We start from the raw sequence: 17,304 nt of genomic DNA, 5'->3' as shown, positions 1-17,304 counted from the left end.
TCATAAGGTTTCATATGTTGACTGGTAAAGGAATTGGGCAAAGTGGTAAGGGAAGAAAAAGTCATTTGGAAATAGGCTTTTTTGCTTCTTGGTTTCATTTAGGAGTATCCAGTTTACCTCTTTTGCCAACTTCTGTCCTTGCTCCACAGATGTGGGCTTCTCTTTCATATCATTGAGTCTTGCCAGAGTTTTCGGGTCATCACGAAGATCAATCTAGTAAGAAAGATTGCAGTCACGTTGGAATACTTTTTCTAAACAAAAGTCAGCAGACTACACGATACCCTCTTTTTAGAGCAGACTTATTTTATGGAGTATTGCATGTATAAAAATGGAGTCATCATGATACAGATTGTGGACCCTTCCTGATCCAAAAGCCCTGGAAACTTAGGCTATGAACTACTACCTTTAATCCAGAAGGAACAAACTTTTATCCTGTAATTCAGTTCTTCAGTTAGACGTGATCATCTCAGAATACCAGCAAGTACATCCAACAGTGGCAGAAAGATTAACCCAAACATAATACCAACATGTGGATCACTTTGCAATTGAAGCCCAGTCCACTGCCCACAAGGAGCACGAGGAAATGGTCTCACTTCTCCCCTTGCTCCTTTGCTTCAGCAAATACTGTATGTAACCAATAGTTACAGACCCAAGTAAATTCCAGTAACATGGGTATGAACAAACAATTTTATTCCTTAAGTCCCAGGACTTTATAGAAAGTCGCATAGAGAGATGCAGCCAATCTTGCCACCCAGTTTACAATCTATGTATTTTAACAAAATGGAGGTTGCTCATTAGAGAACAACGCAGATCTAGGTTCTTCTGCCGCTTCTAAGTTTGTTCCTCCAAAGCCAGAAGGAGATGCTGCTCAGGTCCTGTCAGGCCTGAACTGCCAGCCCAAAGAAAAGGCACCATACAATGATCTGAACTGTTTAAATAAAGTAGAACAGAACCAGATATACCTGTGTTCCCACTAGTAAAAAGGGAACATTAGGTGCATATTCCTTCAACTCCGGTACCCACTCTTCCTTCACATTTTGAAATGAAGCAGGATTTACCACTGAGAAGCAGATAAGGAAGACATCGGTCATAGGATAAGATAAAGGTCTCAGACGATCATAGTCTTCCTGAGAAAGAAAAATTCTGTTATCTGCAATATTAAACCGTTGCTTGTATTTTGTTAATTTCAACAGTTATATTCAGAAACTCGTCACATTTTGTTGAAGCAAACTTTCTGAATGTTTACAACTCTTCCAGGTTAGTTAGTGTGGCTGTTAGAGCAAAATCTGTGTATGAGGGTAATTATATGTGAATATAAATACAAAAAACCCTGTGCGTTAGTACCGATAGAAACATACTTCTGTACAAGAATATACAGAAGACTACCCTTTAAAAAGTTTTCACTTAAAGAAAAAAAAGAAAAGCTTATGGTTCCAACATACTTGCACAGCAAAGGTTAGCATTTGTTTGACCAAAGAGAGTAAGCAGATGTGACTGCTGTAGAGCCATCCAGGTTGTACAAAGCTAGGCTATATTTAGGCTATTTAACACACTTAAACGTTCTGTTTTGGAACACATGTAGGGGTGATATTTAAGTCCATCCTTAGAATTTTCTGTCTCTTAGAAACCTTACTGTCCTGTTGCTAATCATAAGGGCACACGAAGTAAGGATCAGAAGGGACCTCTTTTGTCCAGACTCTGTTTTCTATAAGCAAGCCCAGCAAAGAGTGGGAAGGAACAGAAATTAAAGATCAAGAACACTACCAGGGGAACATTAATGCCTTTCTTTTTTTGGGGGGGCGGGGGGTAGGGAGGAAGAGTTAGTGTGAAAAGATTATTATTTGGGTCATTTCCAATCATAGCATTTAAAGCCACCAGTCCTACTGCCAGGGCATACAATACCCTGGCAACAGAGGTACCTAGGAGCATGGTTCCTACTGTAAGACAGAGTCCCTCTAGCAAGAGAGAAAGTGGATTTTGCCATATTTTTTAGCTAAGAGCAGGAGGGAACATGCTCCAGCTTCTCTCTGCAAGGCTTCCTTTGGTCTATGGCAGTGAACCAATGCCCTACCATTCCTACCTTAGGCTTTTTTTGTTTCTATTTTTAACATAGATAACAAAGACTGAGCCCAGGCACTGCAGAGACAGCAAAGAATGCCAGTTTTAGACCTTCCCTTCCACAATAAACACCAGTTTATTGTGGCTGCTGCAGCAGCCTCCCTCTTCCCCATGCAAGCTCCCCATCTTAATTAAATCTCACAAATACTGGAACAATTTGTTCATTAAGTGTAGAAACAGAAATGTAATTCAACTCCATGTTTGAAACGAGCCAGAAAATTAAATTTTTGTTTCCTTGGCAACTGTCACATTACCAGATTACTAACCTATAGTTGCACCCTCAAAAAAGCCCCTTCATTGATTAGTTGTTAAGTTTTAAAGATGGTTGTCACTAGAATTTCAGAAAACACGTGAGGACTTCCTCAGAACAGTTTCTGCTAGACCCACCTTTTCATTTGGAAGTCAACAGCTATGGGAATAGGGCCGTTACCCTCATCGTGAAATGGAGAAAAGACACATGGGAACAAGCACCAGAGTCGATTCTGCACTAGCAAGGAAGGAGGCAAATTGGCCAATACTCTTCAGTGTCTATTTACACAATATCCTCATTCGTAATCAGTATTCGCATGTGCCATTTTGATTGCACGCTCTGCTGCCATTCTTGTATACTCTACAGTTTTGTCAGTAAATTAGAGCATGCTTAGCTGTAAACATGGGCTCCCAATTTCACAACGGCAGTAACTGAAACTACTGTGAAACTACAACATTTGACAGGCCTTCTTGAAGATCAGTTGTTTCCCTGCTAGTGTCAGGCTCCTATCCTGTTTCAAAAAAAACCCCCACTGTTAACCATGTCTTTTCCACATCTGTGGACATGGATCATAGAAGGCAGAAATAACTTTTAAAAAATCACAACAGCAACTTGAAACTATTTAGCATTCAATCCATTTTTTTAAGCATTTTATGTTTCACGTCTACTACTGAATGCAGTTATATCCTGCTCAGGGTTGCCACTCTGTTTTCTAGGGTGGAGATCAAAATCCTAAAAGAAGCTTCCCAACTGCAAATTACACTGGTCCCTGGAGTACAAAATCTGTATGCAAGAACACGCAGGCAGATCCGTCAGTTGCTCTCAAGTTCAGCTCTACTAAATCATATGCTGGATATTACCGAAAGGGTTTTCTTAAAAAAAAAAAAAAAAAAAAAAAAAGAGAAATTAGTTTAAAGTTGTAATTTATTCCTACTATCACAGAGTTGCCTTCACTACGCTCAGCGTTTTTTGAAAATCTCACCCCTGGGTTACAATAACTAGAGTACTGCCTGCATTAAATATTGGAATGGAGAAAACATTTCATTGTCACCAGAAATTACTGTTAGTCCATTGACCTTAAAATACCTCTTAGTTAATCCACTTCAAATTACAGATGGACCTTTTATTCGTAGCAAATGCTAATCGTTTTCTGATGTCGAAGCCCAGTTACATTTGCACGGTTTACTTCAAAACTTCCGTATTTCGTTTATCTTTTAACATCCCATTAGATGCAAATCCTTGTACGTTTAGCCACACCTTGGTACTGCACCTTACTTCCCAAGTATTCATCAGCAGTCATCTGGGAGCCAGCAACGTTAGCACTTTTTAAGGCATGTGCACTGCTGAACTCTTTTCCTGTCCCTGCATCTATTTATATGCCTTTTGATTTATACCCTCTTCCCTCTGCACTGGGCACGCTGTGGGTCCATCCTCTGTAATCAAGAAGTTAAACTGAAGGCAAGTAGAGTGTGATTGGATACATCACGTACCGCGGCCAAAGATGTACGTGGTATTCACTACAGTGACTTCACTGCACTTAGGCGTACTTAAATTAACAGAGAATTTGGCTATGCCCACCAATCCTGCTGCTTGAAAGAAGTCAGTGCTGTCAGGCTCTCCTTTGAACCTTGTCTGTGCTACGAAAATTAGGTTTGTATTGATACTAATAATAGCAGATAATTCTAATAAAGCCTCATGACTAGACTGGTCCTGGGTCCTCCAAAGAGACCCCCTGGCTTAAACGTTACCATCAGGTCATCTGTGCTTGAAGACAAACGTTACCATCAGGTCATCTGTGCTTGAAGACTCCTTCTGCTCCCCAACAGCCCCTCAGAAACAGCAATCAAACCTGAAAACTTTCTCTGACGTACCTGGCCTAAATAACTGCCGCACTTGGTAGAAGAATCTGAAATACCAAATGAATTTAGACTGAATACTTGAAAAGCCTGGAAAAATCTGATTGCTTCAACTATAATTTATTTCCTGAATCTAGTGTAAGGGAAATAAATGTGGTTTATTCTAAAATTAAATGCAATCGCAAAATCTAATTATACTAGCCAGTCAACATAAATTCCAATTTGAGTGCATGTACACACCACACTGTACAGCAATTAGACTTCCAATCTAATTGGGGGAGGCACTGCATATATATTTAGGCATTAAAAATATTTAAACAATTTAACTGGAATATTTTAAGAATGTGAATAGGATGGGCAAGAAAGCCACAGAGGATCAAAATATGCAGTACAAGTCTCAAAAACTCCAGGCTATAATAGTGAAATGGCTCATTCTCCAACATACTCTGGACTTCAAAACAAAATTGTTCGCTGTTTGCGGAAGCAGATGAATACGGATAGATAATCATGCTGAAAATATGGGAGCTCTAATAACTTTAAACAAATCGGATGCAAGTATGTTGGCTTAATTAATGTTATATGGAGCTGTGATCCCTATAAAAGATACTCCATTGCAGCAGGACCATCCATCATTTACCTGGCATCTCTGTGGAAACCCAGGACAGCTGCTAATAGAGAAGAGACACGGGAAAGGAGATGAGATGGAGGAACTAATCACTTGACCTGGCTTCTCAGCTACAAACTGGGAAGGACTGCTCAGGGGTTTTGTTTTGTTTTTAAGAGGGGAGGATGGAAATTCATGCTTTCACATTTTCATTTCACCCTAGTTTTGGTATTCTGTAGGTAAGTCTAGCATTGCCTTTATCTTAGCTCCTTAAAATCTCTCCCTGAGGTCTCTTTTTCCCTGTTACAGTCCCCAATAGTCTGCCTCTGAGATTTTCTACTGCCTTGTACTTAAATACTGAATGATTGATTTTCACCATATTTTGGAAGTTCAGGTGGATTTGTTTTAACCTGTCCAAAACGTGGCTATTTCTTTTCCTGGCATTTACCTGATCAAAAACAGAGGTCTTGAGGAACATTCTGTGTCCAGACTGAAGAATGGTATTGCAATCCTGCCGCATTATATTCTTCTTCATTCCAAGGGTTTGCTCAGGATAAAAGAAGAATGCAGTGCCGTATTTCAAGTTGTACAATTGGTTCTGAACTAATACCCTTGCCCAATTCCATGGATATCAGCTGAGAGACAGAGTTAAAAACACACAAACTGTATTCCTGACTCTGCCACTGACACAATACGTAGCCCTGAGCAAATTATTATCTTCTCTCTGCTTGCATCTTCCCCATCTGTTAGGGTGCCCCGTAGGGCTTTGCTAGCTTAATAATGCATTAGTCTTTGCAAAGCACTCCGAAAGCCTTTGATGTACATAGCTTATGTGCAGTGGGATATTTTTTTAAAAATAAACTAAGACAAAGTGAAGACCAATAATTTCCTGACAACCTTCTTGACCCACAAAAAGCATTATTTCCTTGTATTTATTAGAAAACCGAAGTAAGAGGTGCAGGCATCCTGAGATCCCATAGTGTTAGAGTCCCTGTAGCTCCCCCGTTTTATGGTATCACGCTTCTCCCTGCCCAGGTTGAAGTGATGGGGACAGAGATGCTTACCCCTCTCAGTAATGTGAGACCACAGGCCACTTTCTCCTCTGGAATGGTGTTAGAGTCTCTCTATCCAATTTGGAGGGATGAAAGGCAATTAGAAGAGTCACCTTTGGAGTCAATACCTTCCCCACACCTCGACCAAGACCTTTGGGGAAATTTATACCTCTCAGATCTGCTGTTACAGGCAGCAAAGAAGATGTTAACCTAGATCTGTTTGTTTCTTGTTTTTTTTTTTTTCCTTGCAAATATGAGGGCTGGCATCTTTAAGCAAATAGGAGAAACTGAATTCTGGTATGTCATTAACATTAGTGGCAGGGGCCCTGAGCAAGGTATGTCATGCTTGTGTTTTAATCCCAGCTCAGTGATTTTATGTGTTTTGCAGCTTAGGAAAGAAATGCTAACGATACATCTCCAGTTACGTCATACTGACATACTCTTATAAACAAAAGGATAAGCCTATTTCTTTTCTGTTCTGAGAAAGTATAAAGTGGATGAGGGGGAACAAAATAAGTCTTGCCCACTGGAATCAAAACCACAGCTCAACAACTCTAGGTTTGTGATCTCTGCGTTAGCAACCATCTGTTGCTTTCACAGCTTACACCAGCAATCGCAAGGGGAGGTTCTCACTCCCAACCATCTGTTTTTAGAGGGGAAGCCAAAAATAGACATTGGGCAGAGTTGCTGGAGGAATCCAACCTTCATGCAGTGAAGGGTAATGAGTGCTGCTGCTCAAAGGGTCGCAGTGAGGCACGCACAGGGAAGGAACTAGCTGGTTTCTGCAGAGCAAAATCTCAGCTAAAAGTTCAAGTTGTAACCCATTTCATAGTAGGGCTGGGTAACGATAGTCAAAAGTCCTCTCTCAATAAGAATCACCAGGCTTTAATTTTTGAAGTACATTTCAAAGCTATCCTTCAAGACTGCATTTTTCATAGTTTTCCTGCCTGAAAATAAATTTCCATTTCAGAAGGCCTGCGGTAATTTTCAGAGAAAATAACAAGTGAACCGTAACTGTTGGTCTAGCACGCGCCCCAGGGACTCAGTACCAGCTCATTGTTACCCCAGTGGACACATCCTGCTGTCTTCCCCAGATTATTTGGAATTAAAAGGCTGATGTGCAGCTTTGCCGTAAGCACCAGGCAAAGCCTCCGAGAGCAACTGCCTGCTGCAGAAGCGCGCCAGGAAACGGGCTTCACCCCGCTGAATCACCCTGTGGTTTCTGATTCTACGAGATGCTTGGGTGGGGGAGGAGAGAGAGGGAAGTGGCCTGTGCTGCCCCATGCCAAGCACAAATTGCTTCCCTGGCTAAAAAAAAAAAAAAAACAAAAAGCTCTCCAAATTTTTTCAACCCGGGCTGTGTAAGGCCGTAACCCGTTGCAGGGAAGGAGGGTGGAGAGTCCCCAGGATGCTGCCTTCCTGGCACTGCCACTCAGGAGGCGGCTCTAATGCAGGACTGTGTTTGGCAGGCGGCAATTTGGACTGCCACAGCATTGCCGTAAAACGACCGCTTGTCCAATTCTGCAACCCAGGCCCCGCTAACACTGATGGCTATGTTCAATTTTTTCAGTTGCCTACATCTGTAGCCACTGGCTCCTGAACATGCAAAACAAGACGTGGTGATTATTCCCTGGCTGCAGGGGGAAAGCACGCTACAGACCCTCTGTCGCTTCACAGGCTTCTGGGCGATACAGCTCGCATTGCTAAAGAAAGCAGAATTGTCCTGTTGTGGCTGGTTCACACAGGTTTCCCAGGGAGCACAAAAAGCTGCCGATTTGGGCCCAGCATCTATTTTTAATTTATAGAAAAGGCTGCAAGAATGCAGGGTAAGTGCTCTTCCATTGTATTCTAAAAATGAAGTCAGCCGATCTGAATCCATCTCTAAATTCCTGTGAGGAGGACTGTTCAAAGGCAGTATGAATTATACATTGAAGAATCCCAGGGTTTGTGAATTATGATTTTTTTTTTTTGACAAAACTTTCCTTCTGGCATATCTGAGGACTCTGCAGCTGCTTACATGTCTGAAAAGCTTTTCTGCATAGAGAGAAATAACTAGGTAGAAAATTGAGCCTAGTAAAATGGATTTTAGAGCATTAGAGACAAGAAGGACAGAATATTCCTTTAATTATACAAAAAAATTGCCTTTAAGTGATCAGAATTGATCCCAGTCTTAATGTGGGATTAAGTACTGTCCAAATCATACACCTTGCCATGTGGTGGTGTTAAACCATTTGCCTAGACAGTCTCAACAGAATGCTCCCTCTCCCCTGTCCATCACCACAGCAACTTCAACTTGCTGGCTTCTTCGTGGTTTTCTAAAAGTAGAAGTCCCTGAACTTTCTCTATAAGACTTATTATTTTAGCGTTTGTGACAACAGAACACGGATTTAACTGTTTCACTTAAACACCTTCTACCAGTCGCTTAGCCACTATGGAACTGCTAAGTAGCAGAGTAACTGCCGAGGGCAGGCCCTTTCTCTCCTTACCCACCAGAAATCACGAGGCTGTGGTGTGTTCCCGTGACGGTTCCTTTACCACCGTCAGTGACCTTATGAACAGCACTCTTCCCACACAGGATTTCCACTTTATCCAGGAAAGGAATTCACCCCAGTTTTGGTGACTGCAGTCATGAACAATCAGTATTTTCCCTTCTTTCAGGTATGGGCAATCAAAGGAAAAAAATAAAATTCACCCTGGCACAATGGACCTGGTCAGATCCTCTGCAGAACCTGTTCTTGTGAAAGACGGGTTCTTAAACTTTATTTTTACAGAAGAAAATTACCATCAGCAAATCTGTTCTCAAATGGAAAACAGACTATGTAATAGAGATGGTTAACATAGTCAGACATGTCTTTTCATTTATTAACTATATAAATCCTGCCCAGGCAAGAAAGACTGATCCGTTAGGTGTCCCATTCCCTTTTACTTTTTACAAATAAACCCCAAAAGCACATTCTTCAGTCCAGTGTAGAGCAACAGCTTTGTAAGATAGAAGACTAAGCCTTCACGCTGGCTCCTCAAGATTAATTGCCATCACACAACCTCTCAGAAGACAAAGTGGCTGAGTACTGGTGCCATCATGTGCACATTGAACAAACACATCATGGAGAAAGAGTTTCTGGAATGGAAGGAGTCCGTAAGAGTCTTCTGCACTTCGTTTTAAGTCAAATACCGATTTGTCAGGGCTAACAGCTTCCACTGAAGAACGCGGTAAAACACTCAGTGATTTCACTGCAGCAGATGTTAAGGCAGTTGAAAAACTGCCTACTTTTTTTCTTTCTTAAGTGAGGAATATGTAAGCAATCTCACTGCCCATGGCTGGGCTATCTGTTGGTCGTAACTAAAGATGCAGCCCGGGTCACGCCTGGCATCCATCCCTCATTGACTCCGCCACTCCATCCCAACTGGAAATCAGACCCACCAGGAAGGAGCATTAAGCCCTACACACAATGTTTTAGCATTTACGGCTACATCTAATTTAGAGCGCAAGCTGCCTGCGGCGCTTTCGGTCTGTGTTTTATTCATCTGGAGCAATAAGCTCACCTAGGATGCTGATAGATGTTCCTTTGCTCTGGAGAATAATGCTGCCACCTGCATTTTTATACACACACCAGCGAGTGCCGGCCATCGCAAAGAATTATTGCACGTGCCACATCATGGGTGCAGCACGGGGCAGAATTAAAACAGACTGCAGACAGTAGCCGCCAACGCGTCAAATGACACAACCTCTTCAAAACTGCTGAAAGTGTCGTGTAGCGTTCAGACACATTTTTCTTAACACAAATCATCCAGTCACCAGTCCAAGCCAATAGACTGCTTATAAAACCACAGAACACAGTGGTAAAAAGATACAATTCCCCTTCTCTCTGCCCTCATTCTGCATTTTTTCTCATTAGAGGATGGGCAGTTTTGTTAGAAACGCAACTGCTAATTTGGAGGTTTAAAAAGAAAAGTCCTGAAGCTCTGTCCCAACGCATCCATTTTAGTAAAGCTGGGTTTCGTAGTTCACAATAAAACTGCAGGATTTGGAATCAGTGTGCTTTATATTATTTCTTAAAGCCCAGGTTCCTGGAGTCTCATGATCATATAAAGAAAAATCACATCCTTTTTACCTTTAAATGAAAGATAAATGTCTAGTCCCCCACAGATATAGAGAAAACTTGAATATGTGAAGCCCAAAGGCTTAAAGAAAACCCACATCCAGCAAAGGGCAAAAGAAGAAGTCTCAAACCATTTTGATTTCCTAGGTTTTTTAGGTAGCGGTGTCTGTGGATAGGAATGGCTGACTCATCGTTTTGAATGCCTGGGACTGACAAAACCTCGGTATTGCTGAAGTAAGTTTTACATCCACTTTGTCCATGTGTTCTCAATAAAGGAACTGGAGCAAAGCTACTGAAATCAGCAATAGGGTGCCTAACACAAGAGCGTGGATCAGGCCCTAACACACACTATCTGTCCTTCTGCATTGTAGGCCTGCGCTATAGAGGCAGTACTCTAGTCTAAATTATATTTAGTTTAAGATGTAGCATGGAGGATTAATCAGAAGTTAGGCTATAAAGGAAAAATAGTGCATTTTTTATACTTCACTAAAATATAAAGAGCTCTTTGCAAAGGCAACAGATTTCAATCGAGAAGTCTGACTATGGACCTGCCAAAAAATCCTGAGGTCTCTAATGTTCTCTACCAGAAAAACTCTGCCAGCTCATGCCACCTTGCCCAGTTGTCCCGTTCCCTCACTCTTGCCTCCCGCAGTACAGCTGTAGAGTACGTCATGCTGTAATGAGGGCGGGTACATGCCCCATCTTAAAATGAAGTCGGGAAGTAAGAGGATATGCAATAGCATTGTGTTGGAAAAGCAATAATTATTGCTTGTATTCAGTGGTGCCTTTTTAGCTGGTGATGTTTGGATAGCATTGAAAGATGTCACTGTACCTCGAAGAAATTATAAGGGAGTAAAATTCATAGAGAACTCTGTCACAGACTAAAGGATATCTACCGACTCTTAACCCAGGAAAACGGGATTTTTACTTGACCACGTAATCAATGTGTAGCAAGAGTCTCTCTAGGTCAGTCATCTTCATAGACATGTGCTTTTCACATCAAAAATTGAAGTTTCAGAGAACTCTTGAACTTGGTTTGCTTTGGGTTCTTTGCTTTGGTCTGCCATTAACTTACTGTTAATTTGGTGAAGACACTCTGGATCTACATTTTCAAACATATCCCTTACATTTGATTTTAGCATAACTCCATGCCGCTATGTAGAAGTGCCATGGGGCTTTTGACACTCTGAAAATGAAACAGAACTATCTTGAGTTTGCCACATACATTTAGTGAGTGCTTTTGGGAACTCGGAGCAGCATCTCCCATCCTGAGACTCCCCGATAACAATACTTACCTACCTTTCTAGGAAAGATACGACGCTTTCCAAGTGTGAGTCACAGCTCACAAAGAGGCACTTGAATGTAAGCTTTGCACTGGGAATATTACTGTTGGAAGGCCATTTTTAAAAGCTGATCTGAAGGTAAGAGTCCCTTTCCTTTTAAAGGGAAAGCCTGCCTTTGCTTAAACACTTGTCTAGAAAACTGTCGACACAGAGATCGTAAGGCACTTCACCTCCTTCTTTTGCCTTAAAAAACTGAGATTTCAGAGGGGGACTCTAGGCACGTTTTAATTTTATCTGCACACAACCAGCTGTTGCTGCAGAGCTATTACATCTACGTGGCTGGCAACGTCCTGAAGCAGAGAGCAGCTATTCACAGCCCAGCACGCCGACCAGGAGCGAGGGAGCTCACAGCTTCCCAGCGCCTGCAGCCAGCCCGGCTGGCAGAATGAGGAAAACGCACGTGGGAGGAGGGAGGTGCAGGGCCGGGAGGAGGAATGGAAAGGGGATGGGATGTTAATTGCTAACATTTTGGTTTTAGATCCGCCAAAATGACACTATAGGTTCCGTTTTTTGCAACTCTGCCGTAAAGTGTGTCAGGCTTCGCCTTGTGCCAGACGGTGCCCGCATGTGCCAGGCTTGCGCTGGCAACACGGCTGCCTGGTGGGGGCAACTCGGCAGCAGCAACGTGGTCTGAGGAGGGACACTTCGACTTCACAACCAAGCGGCCACGATCATCAGCAGCCGCCTCTGCTTTCAGTAGGGTACCGAGGTGGTACCTGCTAGACCAGGGCTACCTACCAAAGCCGAGACAAACAGTCAGCAAGGAGTACAAGGGTTACTGCTAGTTCTTGTTTTATTTATAGCAACCACTGCAAGTTTGGTGAGCATCCATTTCAATAACCGCACCTCTACCCCTCTCTCCCACAGGCACATTCACAGTTATAACCATTTGTTTTTTACACCTGGCCTTAACGCAGGCACTGATCTCGCTAATATTTGAGTTAGCTTTATGCACTTCAGCAGCCCGACCAACTTTAATATAAAATTGCTTTTAACATCAGGGCCTCCGTTACAACCAAAAAATCAGTGTGTCTGAATTAAAATGTCTGCAGCTGTAACCAGAGTAGCCATCGGTATCTGAACTGAGAAGAACCAAGAAGTGGTTTGTTCTGCTCTTGCGCTTCAGGTGTTATGTGGCTACTGTTTTGGTGACACTTGAGAAGGCACCGAGAGCTTTATTGTATGAGACCTACAGCTTGCTCTACACGTATTAGGGCCTTTAAGGCAGAGAAATGAAAGTGGAAAGCCAAGGAACACAGTTTACCTCAGCTTTGTCCAACCAGGCCATGCTAGTATCCCAACAGTAAGTGGTGCTGAGGGATAAAAATGTTATTATTAGGCACTGCACCATAGTAAGATTCACTCTGCTCCTTCTGTACTGGGCTCTGCACAGCCCGGATGCTGGTTTGGTGCCAAACCAGCCACGCTGTGCCTCAGCTTTTCGCTTCCCAGGGCAGCAGGAGCAGCGCAGGCTCTGCTCCTGCATCCCCCCACCTCCTCCCTGCAGGTCCTGACAGTCCTTCACAGCAAAGACGCACGAGCAGAGCAAGGCTCACACCTGTATGTGGACAGCACATACAAGACCACACCATGAATGAAAACCCCACAGCAAAAGGGACGGAGAGGAGGATGGGCTAGCAGCAGCCTTCAGTCTCCCGTGTGTCCTCCCACTCATCCCGATCATCTGGGACATGGCAAGGGGACACACAGCACACCTCTTTGTTAGCACTTACAGACTTTTCTCCAAAAGGTTTAATATCCTGAGAGTTGGCAGTATTATTTTTGGTATTATGGAAAATCAAAAGTGAAGTTAACAGAACCCTGATGAAGCCATGGTTCTCTTCCCAGGCTGATTTTGCCACGTACCCCTACTCCATGAAGAGCACACCTGACATGCAGTTAGCTTCTCAGAGCAAGAGAGGCTCCTGCAAAGCCAAAGGCCAGTATCACAAGCACCTCTCATTTACACTTCAGTGCAATTGCACTTCAGTGCTCCCAGCTCCACGTGATGCAGGTAGGTTCCACAGTTCTCCTCTTCCTGGGGAAACCAGGACCCCCTCCAAGCCCACCCAGTCTCCGTGCCTGGCTATGAGCAGCAGCAAGGCTAAAAGGAGCTGCTGGCTCCACCTCTGGGAGGAATTGCTGGAAGAATGTCCTCTCGGACACCACCAGCACCGAATTCCCACCCGCTTCCCTGGTGCGGAAGCCTGTGCCCACAGCTGCAAACCCAAACGGGCTGTGAGAGCCTCCACTGCCCAGCAGCTGTACTAGCTATTTTCTGCCAAACCAGGGCCTCAGTATTTTCAGCCAGAGAAAAGCCTGCCTGAATTCACACACGCACAAACGGGGGATGGTCTCAGCCTATAGACCAAAGTTTGTGAACCCCTAGCGTCATTTTTCCCTACTATATATAACTTGGAAAAAAACGGCATTTTAATAGATTTATTCTCAACCTACTTTAAACTCACAAAGATGCGAGGCATTATGTCATCGCTATAGTTACTACACGTGATCCTCTGCGTGTTGTGAAGAAGCGAGCTAGAAATGAGTGCTGGATGCCATGAACTCAAAAACTTGCAACCCCCCTGCCAAAGAGAAGTCTGTCACAAGTTGCTAAATACATAACCATGCAAGAGACCCACAGGCTGGCAGTCAGTATTTCAGGCTGATGAGCCTGCTGGGCACTAGCTAGAAATCAAAAGGTCTTTAATTCTTGCTCCATTACAGCCTTCCTGCATGGATTTGGAGCAGGTCACAGTCTGAACATCCTTATACCCCCTCACTCCTCTTCCCCCCGAAGTGAGATCTGTAGATTGTACCTTTGTACTCTGTCCGGAGCGGGGAGTATAAACACGCTGAAGGTTGTGAACTGCTTGGATACCACAGCGATCACGCACTGCCAAGTTCTGATAAAATGATACTATCAGGCCAGTGTTTTACAGTAAAAACTATTTGGGGGTGACAGAATTAGAAATAAAAGCCCTGATGTATGCTGGCACAGAAATCCCGACTTTGAGCAGCAAAGAATCTCAGCGGTACAGAAGCCTGTGCAAGCAGCAGGCATGTACCAGATGCAGCACGCTGTTTCCTCAACACAGAGAAGGCACCATCAACTCATGTCTTTTCTGTTCTTTACTATAAATATTTAAGCTTTAAAGTAAGCCTTGTGTTATGGCATAGCTCTGGGAAGATGGGCTTGTCGGCACGCTCTCTGACAAAGCAGCTAAAGGAATAAAATTGCTGGACTGGCACCTTCACAGAGACTCCCCATGAGCATCTCCCCACTTGTGCTGGATGCTGGGATGGGGCTCCCGTGGGCAGCCCCAGACGTCCACCAGTTCCCCGAACATGCTGAAGTGGCACCGGGATAATGGTAAAGATTTTATTAGCACCGCAAGTCTGACTAAAAGGGGAATTTTGCCAAGACCAGCTATATTTGTAAAGGTAGCCTCATTAAAACACCCTACGTGAGCTGAGGCTCCTCTGAATTAGGCCAGCAAGATCTGGTCCTGAGTACATCAGAAACTGCTTTGTAATTCAAGCTTAGGATATTTCAGCTTCTCAGAATTCGGGGGAAAAAAGCTTACCTCAACTTTTTGCACACCTGGATATAAAATTTCACACTGAAAAGTTTTTCTTAGTATAACAGGAGTATCTTCGCTTGCTGTTTAGCTGCGAACTGGCCGCTTTACCCCACTAGCTTTTGAGGAGGCCAAAGGTCACTCGGTTTTGTACTCAGCACATTCAGGCAGAGTGGGACACCACAAAACCACCTTAGTTAAGGTTACACAGGGCTAGCAACACACGCTCCCATTAATAGCAACACACCAGCACAAGCAGTTTGAGACGGCATCCACAAACAAGCTACACGTATGTACAGTAGCGCTAGGGCCGCTTTTACATTTTCCAATGCTCATTATAAAAAATAAAAATAGATGCGTATTAGCCAAATACTTTATTTGCCTGAGCGCTAGATCCTCATTTTGTAAGCATACTTAAACAGTATTTTATAAGCTGTGTTTTGAACCAACTACTACAGAAAAAAGGGACTACGACAGTAGTAAGAAATGCATTTAGTTGGCATAAATTAGACTAGCTTGTGTTTACGTCAGTGAGATGACAATCATGAGGTCAGCCTTTCTGGGACAGTCTCACCCTTCAGGTATTAGCTTGCTGGAAATGGGGCTGTTTCCTCCAATTCTCACGGAATTCATTTTATTACTGATCTCACTAATAAAATTACTGAAATTACTGATTTGTTAGGCCACAAAGATATTAAAAAACGGTAAAATGCTGCTTCCCTTACTTGAGGATGTATGCAGATCTAAAAAGGTACACTAATTTATTTACACAGTGGTTGTTCAATTAAGTATAGGAAATAACACAGTTAAAAAATATGGCTTCGGTCTGTGCCAGTCCAGTGAGATTATCTTACTAGTTGCTCTTTACAACGAGGAAGCATGTCTGAGGTCATGTGAGACCAAAACACATGCTCTCATTGCGAGAAGTTTTAATATAAGGAATACACAACTTTACAAAAACCCAGGCAGCACTTCCATACAATGCTCCGCACCACCCTGGGAGAGGCCGGCACCTCCCGGGGGTCAGGCCCCTCACCAGCTCTTTTGGTTCCGATAAGGCATCTCCGGAGAGGTCGGAGAACTTTAAACTCTGGAGATGGTGCTTGGCCCGCGGCTGGTGCCGAGCAAGTTAAGCTAACCAAGATGTGACTTGAATAAGGGAGCCCTTTAGAAACCGCTACACCAGTGACCCCTCCAAAACATCAAGCATTTTATCCATGATTAAAGTTACTCAAGAGACATGCTGACATAGCATCTTTCACAAGCGGCTGTAATAATCTTAACCGAATGAATCACTTGCGTTGTCTGGGATAGCAAAAGAAACCCGGGTTATCTCAAAGGCAGTGGCTGAGAGTTACATTTTATTGTTTTCCACGTTTAAGCGAAACAACTCTGTAGCTATTGAAGAGCTGCGGAGCGTAAACAAGGCAAGCTGCGGCAGCCTGGCTCTCCATCCGACCTGAGGCGTTCGAGGCACCGAGCCCCCTCCGTGCAGAAGGAGGCACATCTCCCCCACCCGAGGGTCTGCACTCCGGGACGGGGGGGTGCCCGACCGGGGGCGGGCGATGCCCGGCCCGGAGCGCTGCCCTGCCAGCACCGGCACCGGCACAGCCCGGGCCGACCGATGCCGTGCCGCCCCGGGCCGCAGCTCCACGCTAAAAATAAAGCCCGTCTCCGCCTGCCCGCCCTCGGGAATAAGATCGATGGTTTTGTTTTAAAGCCGGATTTTATCAATCGCGCAGCGCCCACCCCCCCATCCGCCGCCAACCCGCCTCCGAATCGCCCATCCCGAAGCGCAGCCCCGCAAATAAGTTCAGCGCCGGGAGCTGAAGGGAAGGGGCCGGGGGGGGGGCGTAAGGGGGGGGGTGGCGGGCAGGGCTCGGCACTCACCTGGCCGGCGGTGTCGTACAGCCCCAGCAGGTACTGCTTGCCCCCGACGGTAACGCTGACTGCGAGGGGGGAGAAACACAGCGGGTGAAGCGGATGGGGGCAAACCCCGGCCGAAACACCCCACCGCTTCCCCCCACCCCCCCACCCCCGCCCCCGGCAGGGTCAGGCCGGAGGATGGAAGGATGGAGGGATGGAGGGAGGGAGAGGGGGCCGGTCCCCCCGCCCGCTCACCTGCGTAGTGGTCGAAGACGGTGGGCACGTACTCCTCGGGGAAGGCGTCGTTGGCGTAGCTCATCAGCAGGCACGTCTTGCCCACGGCGCCGTCCCCCACCACCACGCACTTCAGCATGACCGCCGCGCTGCCACCATGGGCCATGGCCGGAGCCCGCCCTCATGGCCCCCCGGGCGCGCCCCGCCGCCGCGCCGGGCCCCCCGGCATCGCCGCCGCCGCTCAGCGGGCGCCCCCGCCGGCCCCCGCCGGCCGCGGCCCCCCCGCCATCCGCCCGCCGC

At 45.0% G+C, this 17,304-nt stretch overlaps 1 protein-coding gene across 1 annotated transcript in view; it reads right to left on the bottom strand.

The window, feature by feature from the left end:
* RHOQ (ras homolog family member Q) overlaps positions 1–17,304 on the bottom strand; it is a 25,055-nt gene extending 7,751 nt beyond the window's left edge. The window contains exons 1-4 of the mRNA XM_074579659.1: positions 17,026–17,304; positions 16,795–16,853; positions 963–1,127; positions 118–213 (exon numbers count right to left, since the gene is read on the bottom strand). Of these exons, the coding sequence (XP_074435760.1) occupies positions 118–213; positions 963–1,127; positions 16,795–16,853; positions 17,026–17,170 (465 nt within the window). The 5' untranslated portion in view covers positions 17,171–17,304. The remainder of the gene's footprint in view (positions 1–117; positions 214–962; positions 1,128–16,794; positions 16,854–17,025) is intronic.

The sequence above is a fragment of the Larus michahellis genome, chromosome 3 (assembly GCF_964199755.1).
Source record: "Larus michahellis chromosome 3, bLarMic1.1, whole genome shotgun sequence".
In the NCBI taxonomy this organism is placed as follows: domain Eukaryota; kingdom Metazoa; phylum Chordata; class Aves; order Charadriiformes; family Laridae; genus Larus; species Larus michahellis.
This window is presented reverse-complemented; position numbering and strand designations above follow the sequence as displayed.